The sequence below is a fragment of the Nilaparvata lugens genome, chromosome 8 (genome assembly GCF_014356525.2).
Source record: "Nilaparvata lugens isolate BPH chromosome 8, ASM1435652v1, whole genome shotgun sequence".
Taxonomy (NCBI): domain Eukaryota; kingdom Metazoa; phylum Arthropoda; class Insecta; order Hemiptera; family Delphacidae; genus Nilaparvata; species Nilaparvata lugens.
The window spans coordinates 43986964-43999371 of record NC_052511.1 but is presented as its reverse complement, the minus strand read 5'-3'; the positions used below and the strand labels follow the sequence as shown (position 1 = coordinate 43999371).

At 36.4% G+C, this 12408-nt stretch overlaps 1 protein-coding gene across 4 annotated transcripts in view; it reads left to right on the top strand.

Annotated features, from left to right (window-relative positions):
* LOC111044317 (UDP-glycosyltransferase UGT5) overlaps positions 1-12408 on the top strand; it is a 42224-nt gene that overhangs the window by 18830 nt on the left and 10986 nt on the right. Inside the window, exon 2 of one of the 4 annotated variants that reach the window (XM_022329420.2) lies at positions 1367-1845. The exons of 1 other annotated variant lie outside the window; for it this stretch is intronic. In XM_022329420.2, coding sequence (XP_022185112.2) covers positions 1367-1845 — 479 coding nt within the window. Of the gene's footprint in view, positions 1-1366; positions 1846-4667; positions 6692-11252; positions 12090-12408 lie in introns of those variants that run through there. 2 more of the 4 variants (XM_022329419.2, XM_039434863.1) reach the window with 2 other exon arrangements.

The following is a 12408-nucleotide window of genomic DNA, read 5'->3' as shown; positions in this document are numbered from 1 at the left end:
ATGTCCTTACAATTCACTTAAGAACAATGGTTCTTGAGATATTGACGATTTAATGACTGGAAGTAGGCCTACTTGAAAAATATCGAAAAATCGATATATCTCGAAAACGAAGGTCGATAGGAGAAAATTTTACTGAATATTTTTTGTTGCAAATTGCATGTAAAATCTATGGTAGCCGGGGTTTACACCTTATCTGCGACACCCTGTATAATATCTTATTCTAGCTTCCTTTGAATTATAATTAAATTATATATATTTAATGATTGAATTTGATTTCCGGTACGGAGTAAAGAACACTAAAATGAACACTGGTTTCCTTATTCCGTGCTTCATGTAACCTCCCGCAAGTACTAGGCTATTATGTCTACTGGAATCGTGAAGTTCCTTTGAATGATATATTAGATGATTGAATTTGATTAGGTTTATATACAAAAATGAATGTAAATATACTCTGAAATAAATTTAAGTTCATCCCAGGGATGATTTCTTGGTGGTAAGAGCATACGGTCAATGAATATTATCATTATATAATATGTCATTCCTTATCTTCGCTCCGGATTAGAAGACTTATAGCATGCTTACCTACTACTGTTTACCTACTAACCACAAATAATGCAAAAGCATATATTTATCGTCACCATACCCTATTCCTAACTAATGTACTCTAAACGAAACCACGACTTTATAGATTGTCTTAGTATTCTATGCTTTCCACAACCCCTTTTTGAGTATTAATTGATTGATTGTTGTAATAATTAATTTAAAATATGGAATAATATTCTAGCTATTTTTTGTAACTCAGGAATTGATATTCCTGGTCTGTTTTTCATTGAAAGTTCTAATGCATATTTCATCCCTCGATGTTAGGATCTTTCAATGGAAAATGACTAATTCTAATTACCTTGAGTATAATGTTTCTTGGGCCAAATTTATGTACTTCAATAATCTATAACGCTAGTGATTATCCTCCGATCCCTCTAAAAAGATACGAGATTTTGTGTTTTTGGAGTTTGGGATAGGATAGACTGAATTATTATGAAAAATTAAACTAGTAGATTGTTTCTTGAATAGCCCACACAGTAACTCATACATAAAAATAAGTTATAACGAGAGACGAGAGATTCCTTGTAACTAACATTTACTACAGCCTACACCTACCCATTCAAGATAAATAAGTTATAACGAGAAATACCTTGTATTGGAGCTTGTTATAACGAGGAAAAAATGAAGCAACTACAGTACATAAACCCTATAATACAGGGATACAAATTACTCGCTCAATAAAGATGTGGAATTCATTTGAGCGAAATTCTTCCGAGTGAGAAATTCTTTTGAGTAAAATCGTTTAAAATTCTCCTCCACCCAGTTCCAGGCGTGAAAAATCTGTTGAAATCGAACGAGAAATTTGACCTGATGATGGTTGAAGTCTTCAACACGGACATGTTCGCTGGATTTGCGGACAAATTCAAGTGTCCGGTGATCGGATTCACGTCAAGTACCATAATGACCGGCACTGATGCAAGATTCGCCAATCCGGACAATCCTTCCTACATACCGTGTGTGTCCAGTGAGTTTGTGGCTCCGTTCACATTCTGGCAGAGGCTCTCGAATACCGTGCAAACGTTTTACACCAGTGCCATGTTTCGGTATGTTTACACGCCCAAATCCGACAAACTGGCCAGACAGTTCTTCGGGGACAGCATGCCTCCCCTGCAGTCGCTGATTGTCAACTATAGTTTGCTGCTGTTCAACGGACATCACAGTGTGAATGGTGTTCGACCTCTGCTTCCCAACGTTGTGCCAATTGGTGGAATTCACATCAAACCGGCAAACCCATTACCCAAGGTAGGACTCATCCTATGATTCAATGATTTTATTTAAGCCAAAGTACATCAGTACATAAGCCAGGTCACATACAACATTCATTATAAATAATATACAATGTCAGCTTTTAAAAAGTCCAGTGTCTAATTGTCTTTTTGTGATGACTATTTTCACTATGTTCAACGTATATTAATAATTAATATAATAAATAATAATAATAATATGTCCACTTCTATTACCAATATTATCATAATATATTATGTTTAATTTAATGAATGTTACAAAGTAATAAAGTATTAGCTATCAAATAGCATCAACAAACAAGTAAAGTACATCCCATAGAATAACAAATTACATCCCAAAAGTTACTCACCACTATGTTCAACAATGTAACCCTCACAGCCATTCATTTCAAAAAACTCACTAATTTTATAAAGAGGCTATTTTAGAGGCTATTTGACCGTGCTGGCAAATAAGCTACTTGGCAAGGACCGAACTCTCTCAGGTAGGTGGTTATAGAATTTCGCACCTGAAACAGGGAAACAAGATGAAATCTTGTGTAGTCTATTTCTATAGACATGCAGATCCGCACGATGTCTAGTATTATAATTATGTATATCCTCATTTCTGGCCAAATTGAATTCATCCTTTTTTATTGCTAACACACATTGGAAAATGTACACATTAAAAACAGTCATAATTTTACAATGCCGAAAAAGAGGTTTACAGTGCTCAAGATAAGGAGAACCACACAACATGCGGATGGCTTTCTTCTGGAGGATCAATACTCTGTCTACCTCGCTTGAGTGACCCCATGGTTTCACACCATAAATGACTAGAGAATGAAAAAAAGGATGGTAGAGGCCATCCTTGTGAATTCAAATGTCATTTTCATTTTGAGGCGCCTTAGCAGAAATATTGATACATGAATAAAAAATAAATTGAATTGAATTACTCTGCTAAGCCTAGAGCACAAAACGTCTATATGCTCTCTCCAACACAGCTTGGGATCAAGAACAAAGACCAACACATGCTTCACTACCAAGAGTACCTCTAGCTAGGCTGAAAGTGATAGCCTGTGTTTTCTCGTTATTCAATGTCAACCTATTTTCTACAAACCACCTAGCAGACACCTCCAGCAAATCATTTACCTGCGCTCTAGCCATATAAGCATTGGTATCACTAGCAAACAAAGTGGTGTCTTCAGCATACATGATAAATTTGCCAGACAACTCAAAATGTAGGTCGTTGATAGCTACTATGAAAAGGAAAGGGCCCAAAATGAAACCCTGGGGCACACCGTGCTTCACAGCTATGGGAGATGAAACTCTGCCATTCCAACTGACCACCTGTTTCCTGTCTGACAGATAGGAGCCAAGCATTCTCAGTGGACCAGGCTCTAGTCCATATCTTTCGAATTTTTTCAGCAAAATGCCATGTGAAATACAATCGAATGCTCTTGAGAGATCACACAGCAGAACAGAGGTGGATTGTCTCAACTCAAAAGACCTAAGAAGAACCTTAATCACCTGAAGAAGAGTCTCCACTGCTAAACTTGTAGACTTACCCTTTCTGAACCCAAACTGAGTAGAAACCAAAAGCCCATGTCTCTCAAAGTGGTCAACAAGTTGCTCCAGCATGGCGGCCTCATAAACCTTGCTGAATATTGTAATTATGGATACAGGTCTGAAACTGCCTACCTCATTATGAGGGCCTTTCTTGAAAATGGGAACTGTTTTTGAGGACATCTAGGAAAACTCCTTCACTAAAGCAAACATTAATAAGGAATGCCAGCAATGGTGTCAAAGTATCTATTACTCTTTTCAAAAATATACCTGACATATTGTAGACATCATTGCTTGTGGTAGACTTGAAGCCCTTGACCAATCTGAGAATATCCTTCACACCCACCTGTCTCCACTGAAATGATTGATTGGCCTGAGGGAACACTCTTTCACTATGCCATTCAGTGGAACCCATGACATCATTCACAAGATTATCAACTGAGCCCAAAAAATACTGATTAAAATCCTCAGCTGTTGCAAAATCAGTGGAGGGGAGAGAGGACCGAGGCCTTCTTCCATTAATCAAGTCCCAAGCAGCCTTACAGGGATTTGCAGAATTAGCCACGAACCCAATAAACGCAAATAATGAAGTGCTCTTTTTGAGGATGATGCTCACATGAATCTGAACGTGTGCTTGAGGAATAGGGTAGATGAGCCATGAGTATACTTATAATCTACTATAAGTATAACTATAATAGATTATTGTTGCGTAACATAGTACATGTATTAGTGCATAGTACAGTGTTAAGGGAGATCGAGTCAATTACAATATGATTTTAGAATACTGTTGACAAAAAGAATACTGGCCTGGATCACTGAGGAAAGAACACATTTTTTTCTGTGCTTGGAGGGAGGATGCTGGAAATTATATTACACAATCAAGTTGTATTCTCGCTAGTTTTTTCGTTCTAACTCAGCTTCTCATTCAGCATCATCCAGCAACTCCATCAACAGGGACAGACTTTGAATACTTTTTTGAGATTTGGATGATTTAAAAAAAATTGTTGAAATCACAAAACATCAATAAAATTTCAAATTTATTTTGGGCTAACTCATTCATTTTACCGGAATTTTAATGACAGCAATCATTCAATTTCACTGATTGGTGACGCTTTCAATGAAAAATCAGTGGTTAGACAATTGTATAAGAATAAGTGACCTCGACAAGCGGAAAATCATAACAAATCGAAATTAGCTGTCACAATAATTTCAGCACTAGACCACAAAGATAAGGAAAGATTCAGATTTTTTATATTTGATTAGTCGATGACTAGAGTTTTCAAAGCATGTAAGACGTTGTGGCAGGTGAACTGAATAATGACACGTTTCCGAGTGTAGTCGAGTGAAGTAACAATAATTATCCTAACGTACTTATTTTACCCTCTCTCTCTCTCAAATCTGTGCAGTCATTTCAAGTGCGGACAGTTCTTTAGTTACACACAGTACACAGTTCTCAGTTGTGTGAACATTTAGTGCAAGTGATTGGTGAATCTTCATTCTCAGTTCAGAATCACGCTGACGTTATTATCTTGAACGCCACTTCATATACGTTCTGAACTGATTTCGTAGTGACCCAGTTCTTCCTATTGGACTTTATCCAAATAATTGAAGCATAGATGATCTACTCTCCACCCCGCTCCTCCGATAAAACCTATTTTTTGGATGAAAGCAGCTATGAATGAGTCGATTCCGTGTTTATTACGGTGACAATTACCAATGAACGTTTTTTGTTAAATAGAAAACTCTCGCGTATCGTTGAACAATCAACTATGTTTGATATAGAACTGTTGATAAAATGTGATTAGTGTTTCGAGATTCTTGAAGTAAACACTATTCTGTGTTTGTCAGTACTCAATGGATGATATTAATTTTGATATTGTGTTAATAATTGATCAAAACTGTGTATATTGAAAAATAAATAGGCCTAGATGATTGTGATTCGAAGTGTTGTGGTTAAATAAATACCGGTCGAATCTTCTCAATTAATAATGTAGGAAACTTGCAGGAAACGTGCTCTTGCGGCAAAATTAATAATAAGTTATGGAAACCATTCATAAAACTTATGTGAAATATACGGAATATTTACCTGTTGTTATGTTGTATTTCAGTGGAGAGCCTTTTAATAGATTCAAGGAAGGGGAGATTTTATTGTGAATACCTAGTGCTAAAATTGATCATAGATGTTTTCCAACATGAGTGGGTTATGAACAACTTGACAGTACATTGATCAACTAACAAAAACTACTTATAACATGATTAATATTTTTTTATAAATCATAAATTCTTCCCATGGAGTAAGATTTATTTATTTTCAATTATGAGTTGACGCATCAACAAAAATATTTAGAAACGTAAAATAGATGAACGTTTAAGTTACCATTTCATAAACAGGAACTCTGCTAAATATAACCGAAAACAACGCTAAAGTTTTCATCATAATCACACCAGATATGTCTTGCGTTCTTGATAAGACTTATCTCCTGTTCTTTTGGGCTCTATCTATCAACGTTCTTAAAAATGAAAACTTCTGCGAATGTAGTAGAATTCTAGGTGTTTTTCCTTTCAGTGCCAAAAGTCATTACATGATGTATGAGCCTCTTCTATTAGAACTGGCCAAAAGGGGACACAACGTGACTTCCATCAATGCTTTTCCACAGAAACAAAAAATACCAAACTTCACAGACATAACCACTGTAGGGTATGTTCCCAAATTGGTCGAAGATCTGGACTTTCGCAAGTATAATAACTTGCCAAGAACAATTTTTGTCAAATTGAGATTCATCGCCCAGGGTTTGAATGATACTGTGAAAATCTACGATGTGCCTGATGTGATTCATATACTGCACTCCAATGAAACATCACCTTTCGATTTGGTGATAATCGAGCTGTTCAACAATGATCTTCATCTAGGTTTAGCAGAGAAGCTGCGTTGTCCTTTCCTATCAATCAGTCCCTGTGCACTGATGCCTTGGGCGAACCCCAGACTGGCCAATCCTGACAATCCATCATACGTGCCTCACACCCTCAGTGAGTTCTCAACAAGGATGGACTTCAGCCAGAGATTCCTGAACACGATTACACTGATTGTTTCAAAACTAGCCTACCAGTACGGGTATGAGCAGGTGTCACAGCAAATGGCACACAAAACGTTTCCCGGTCAGGATCCTCTATGGCAACTGGCGAAAAGAACTAGTTTGATTTTGGTCAATACACATCTTTCTCTCCATGGAGCAAGACCACTTGTTCCCGGAGTTGTCGAGGTTGGAGGAATACATGTGAAACCAGCCAACAGTTTACCACAGGTAAATTATTTATTAACAACTTTATTTGCATTATCGACTCTGTACTCGTTTCCCAATAATTATAAATAAAAAAATTGAGAAACAATATGATTGAATTTCTGCCTCATTTATAAATTTTCTCAATGAAATAGGAGAAAATTTCAAAAAAAAATCTCAGATACTCCGATCGAAAATATTTACGAAGATTTTCAAGTCCTCAATCAGTCTTGAAACAAGAATTTCAAGGACGCAGTCTACGACCCCCCTTGCATATAGACAGCCGTGCTTGAATATTTATTTCAGGGAAGGCAGTTCAGATAACGGTTAATAACTGGCAAACTATTATTTGTATTGGTGAAAAGTTAATCTCGATTACATAAATACTGTACCCCGATTCTCTCCATTGAAGAGGTCTATTTTCGTTCAAACAAAAATACTATGATCCTTTTCATTGAAGAATATCAAATCTAATAATAATTTCTAGGGTTCATTACGCAATCAGAACTAAAAACAAAATACCAGGTAATGGATGGAAATGATGAAAAATTGAAGACAGTATTACAGTGGGATTGTATTGAAACAAAAATGGTTAGTGAATCACATACTCGTAAACGTAAAATCAGTCAAATTACTGAAAAAAATATTTCCTAAAATAAAAATAAATTTCCACTAAATTTTCCTCAAGGCTCTTCCAAATTATTCCAGTTTTATTTTCTTCTAGCTCTAGACATGGTCTTGAATTTTGCTCTTGGAGCAAAATTAGCTTTTTATCTATGAGTGACAAACATGACAAACAGTTTTAAATCAATATTGTGAGTTCATACACTCACCATCCAAGAACAGTAGGCCTATTCTCGTGATGCAGCACACAGCTTAATTCCTCCTACTCTCTGTTTAATATATAGGTAGACGTCAGCCTACACGTTAGTCAGAGTTTTATTTATTGAAGAGTTGAAAATTACATGTAAAAATTATTCAACCACAATTGATTTCTACAATTTATATTTTTGCAGAAAGCTATAGACTTATTTTGGAGAGCTACTTGTTATAGTGGTACAATAACTTGCACTTTGTAGAGAAGCCTATTACTATTAGTACCAATACATAGTATATTTACATTAATTCAAGATCGCACTGGTATAGGTCTGTCTAAGACGATTGAAAAATGTAGATTCTTCCATGATGAAGAAATAATTATCATTTTGCCATTCTCTATAGAGATAGATGCATTTGAACAAAACGTAAAATTCTTTGCTTATGGCATGATCATTATCACATTTATGTTTAGCTGGCATTACTTGTGAGCAAATTTGTTGTGTTCCATTCAAGTTTCAGTTCAAGATACGAGCATCAAATAATATTGAACTCAAGTTTTGTACAAATGAAACATCCAAGATGATAACGACAACATATTATAGGCCCTAATTTTGTTTCATTCTTTATTCAGGTAAACCTAAAGGTAATAAAAACCAAGAAACTAGCTTACTTTCAAGCTCAACTCCATTTGCGAAGTTCTAGATAACAAGCTTGTAAGTGACGGTACCCGTGTGTTACGTAAATTGTCTCTCCCAAACTGCAATATAACTCTGGGCAATTATGTATATCAGTGACAATCTCAAGAGCTTCCTTCAATAAAATGATTTAATTTGAAAACTATTCCGATGTCATTAACAATGCAGTTGTGTTTGTATAATTAATTCAGTTGAATAGTTCATTTAATAGTTTGCACTCGCTATTTCCAAATAAACATTTTGATAATGTAATTATTGTATAAATAAGAATAAAACAGATAAGCGGCAGTCCTTCGATAAACTTCAAATTATAGATGGTCCAGTCTGGTGTCTGCTTGGCTCTTGGTTCGGTCATCTAGGCGTCATTAGATGCTAATAAGTGTATCGATAACGAATGGTTGTGTTTTCAAATACTACAATCAATTTTATAATCATGAGGGTGAAACGTTTATTAACATTGTTCATTCTAGTGAGTGTTCTCAGTGTTGTGACGAAAAGTGCTCATATACTGTGTGCATTCCCGACTCCGATCAAGAGTCATATGGCGTTTTTTGAGCCACTTGTGACCGAGCTAGCGAAACGTGGTCACCAGTTAACCATGATCAGCGGCTTCCCGCCCAAAGATCCTTCCCTCAACATCCGACACATTGACGTGAGTCAAGTGTTGACCAAAAAGACTGAAACATTCAATGTAACACAATTTGGTACGGTGGCTCATAAAGAGAGACTGGCATTCATTTTTTACATATTTTCCATCGATATACTAAAGACTAGTAAAGTGTACGAACTGCCAGAAATGGTGAAACTCCTGGGATCCAATGAAGAATTCGATGTCATTTTGATGGAACTTTTCGACTCAGATGTGACTCTGGGATTGATGCATAGATTCAAGGCGCCGTCAATTGCTTTGAGTTCGAGTCCTGCTTTTCCCTGGGCTTTATCCAGATTCGCGAATCCCGACAACCCGTCGCATATTCCTGTTATGCTAACTGATCATCTAGTGAGAATGTCCTTCCGTCAGCGACTGAAGAACTTTGTTTACTTGGTTTCACTGAGACTGATGCATCATTTCGTTTTCAAGCCACTGGCTCAAACAGAGGCTAGCAACTATTTCGGTCACGATTTACCCGATCTGATGGAATTGGCAAGGAATACAAGCCTACTATTTGTTAACACACATCACAGTCTTTCCGGAGCTAAGCCAATTGTGCCCGCTGTTATTGAGGTTGGAGGGATGCATGTTGAGGAAGCCAAACCACTAAAATTACCCAAGGTATGATCGTTCATGGTTATCAATCCATTATTATTTATGCCCTTTCTAACTCAATCAGTAAGTAGAGCTATACTAATCAAATATACTCCACATTCATCCGTATCCATTGATTTTTTATTGATCTTATAGCACCGCTTTCATATAACAATGAAAAAATTATGATCATCTACAACCTATACTTTGTACAAAATTACTTCTTACTTGGGATGGACATGCGCAGCAGAGAAGGCATACAGCGGCAGGGATTCAACAGCGGCTATGTCACCGTTTTGAACCGGCCAGCGTTCTCTAATTTCCAGTGAGTATTCAATGAGTATTCAAGCGCTCATGATACTCAAACGGATGTTTCCTCTCTGGAAGCGCTCAGTCGACTGAGTCTAATTGACAAATTGGCAACTGCGCTTCTTCCTATGACTATACTATCCATCACTGTAATTGACTGATTTCCCTCCATTTCTCTGCGCCGCAAATTCCTCAGTCTGAAGTAATTTTGTACGGAGTATAAATTTTGTTTTGGGGTGTCAAATCTTTTAGTTTCATCATTGAAACCTTGAAATTATCACATTAAAATCGAGATTCTTATATAGAACCCACTTTTCCTTCTCTGAAATGGGTTTGTAAAATCTTAAACACGCTATTAGACTTATCTTGTAGCCTATTTACTTCATGTAAGATGTTTCCGAATAGGACTAGATGTGTTTTGTTACTTTATAATTTTATTGTATGTTCGTTTTATAGAATTCATGTAATAAACTGTGATCAGAACATCGGAGAATTGTGAATGTGAACTCTTGACTTGACTAAGTTCAACCTTTGGAAGGATGGCTGCATTAGGCCAGTAGCTCCAATAATCACAGATATAAGTTTAAAAAATCACTTCCCGAAGTCATAGCTCACCTACACTCGGAGTAAAATAAGTTGAGAGTTGAGTTGCCAGCTGACCAAATTAATATTAATTCACGTGGTTCCCTTTCCTTCTGAATATCTCCCAGACTCCTCGGAACATTGCGTATTGGAACCTATATTGTTACAAAACAGCGCTGATAAGAAATAGTTATTGAACCTATCTCGCCGCGTTGGCTTCAACAGAAAAGTCTTACTGTATCTTAAATATTGTGATATCTGTATTTAATTAGCTTATGATCTTATATGAGATTAATAATTGTATGTATTAAGAGATTATCAGATCTTCATAACTCTTAATCTAACACCATTTGAGTATTATCGTATCTCAATCCTAATTCTACTAATCTACAAAATTCTAAAATAATTCTACTTTCATAATATCATTGTGAATGTGTATATGCTATTACGATGTTCAGATTCTATTTTTGTGATAGTATTAAAATAATGCAATCAATATAATGGGATGAAGCTTGATTTGACTTTGACAATATAATGGAAACTTCTCATTTCTTTCTAATCAATTCAAAGTATCACTGCCAAAGAAATTTGTGAATCCGCATTATCTTATCAAAATCTTATATTATTTCTTATCAGCTCACTGGACAAGTTATATTTCTGAAGCTTAAAAATCATCGTTAGATTATCGTTATTATATATTAGTCTATATTTTGGTGTTTCTCTGGTTAATAAACGATAAATTCAAGAATCACTCATAAGTAGACTCAAACTGAATAACTAGTTCTAGTAAATTCAACAGCGTCAAATAATGACCAAGAGGCTATTCAGACTCATGCGAGCAGCTTAATTTGCTCTTGTCTTGTTGATCAAGTTTGCCGACTGACCTTCAATCTTTATCCATTGGAAAAGCATTCGTACAGTGTCAATTATAATGGGAATAAAGACAAGCATGTCATTTGTGATCATCTTACTCGTCTGTGTGTTTTGTGTGGTCTCAAGATGTGCGCGTATCCTGTGTGCATTTCCCACCCCAATAAAAAGCCACATGGCCATGTTCGAGCCACTAGTGACCGAGCTAGCAAAGCGCGGACATCAGTTGACAGTGATCAGTAGTTTTCCACGCCAAGTCCCCTCCCGCAACATACACCACATCGATGTGAGCTCAGTGTTGGGAATGAAAATTGAAACGTCCAATGTGCAAGATTTGGCGGCAACTGCTCATTTAGTTTGGGTGCCGTTTGCTATCTACAGTTTCGTCCACACCATTCCCATGTACAGCAAAATTTACGAACTTCAAGAGATGAGAGAATTTCTCGAATCTCACACAGAGTTCGACGTGATTTTGATGGAACTGTTTGAAACCGACGTTACTTTGGGTCTCATGCATCGGTTCAAGGCGCCAACAATTGCTCTCAGCTCATGTCCTGCTTATCCCTGGGCAAATCACAGATTCGCCAACCCCGAAAACCCGTCTCACGTCCCCATCATGCTTACTGACAATCGGGCAAAGATGTCTTTGTTTCAACGTCTCAAGAATCTTGCTTACTTGGTTTCACTCGAGCTGGTGTACTATTTTCTCATTAAACCAATGTCTCAAGTTGAGGCTAACAATTACTTTGGAAAAGATATGCCTGATTTGATCGAGGTAGCAAAAAGTACTAGTCTACTGTTCATTAATACACATCACAGTCTCTATGGCGCTAAGCCAATTGTGCCTGCTGTTATCGAAGTTGGTGGAATGCATATTGAGGAGGCTCAACGTTTACCTCAGGTAAGGTTTGTTATTATCACACAGAAAATAATGCTCCTTTGATAATTCAAAAATTCCAATCCAATCAACATTTCTAAATAATGTCGTAGTCTACAGTAGGCTACATAATCATAAAAAAATATGTCAAATTAACTGTAGATACTGTAGATACCTACTAAATAGAACTAATAAATTTCGTCAATGTTGGTCTAATGTTCGTTGTTGATAGGAGGATAAGAGAATATGCTGCTGAAATTTTCTTGAGTTTTTTTAGTGGTTTTTAATATTTTATAAATAGATTAAGTTGATGTTAACCAATTGTCGAGAATTATATTTATCT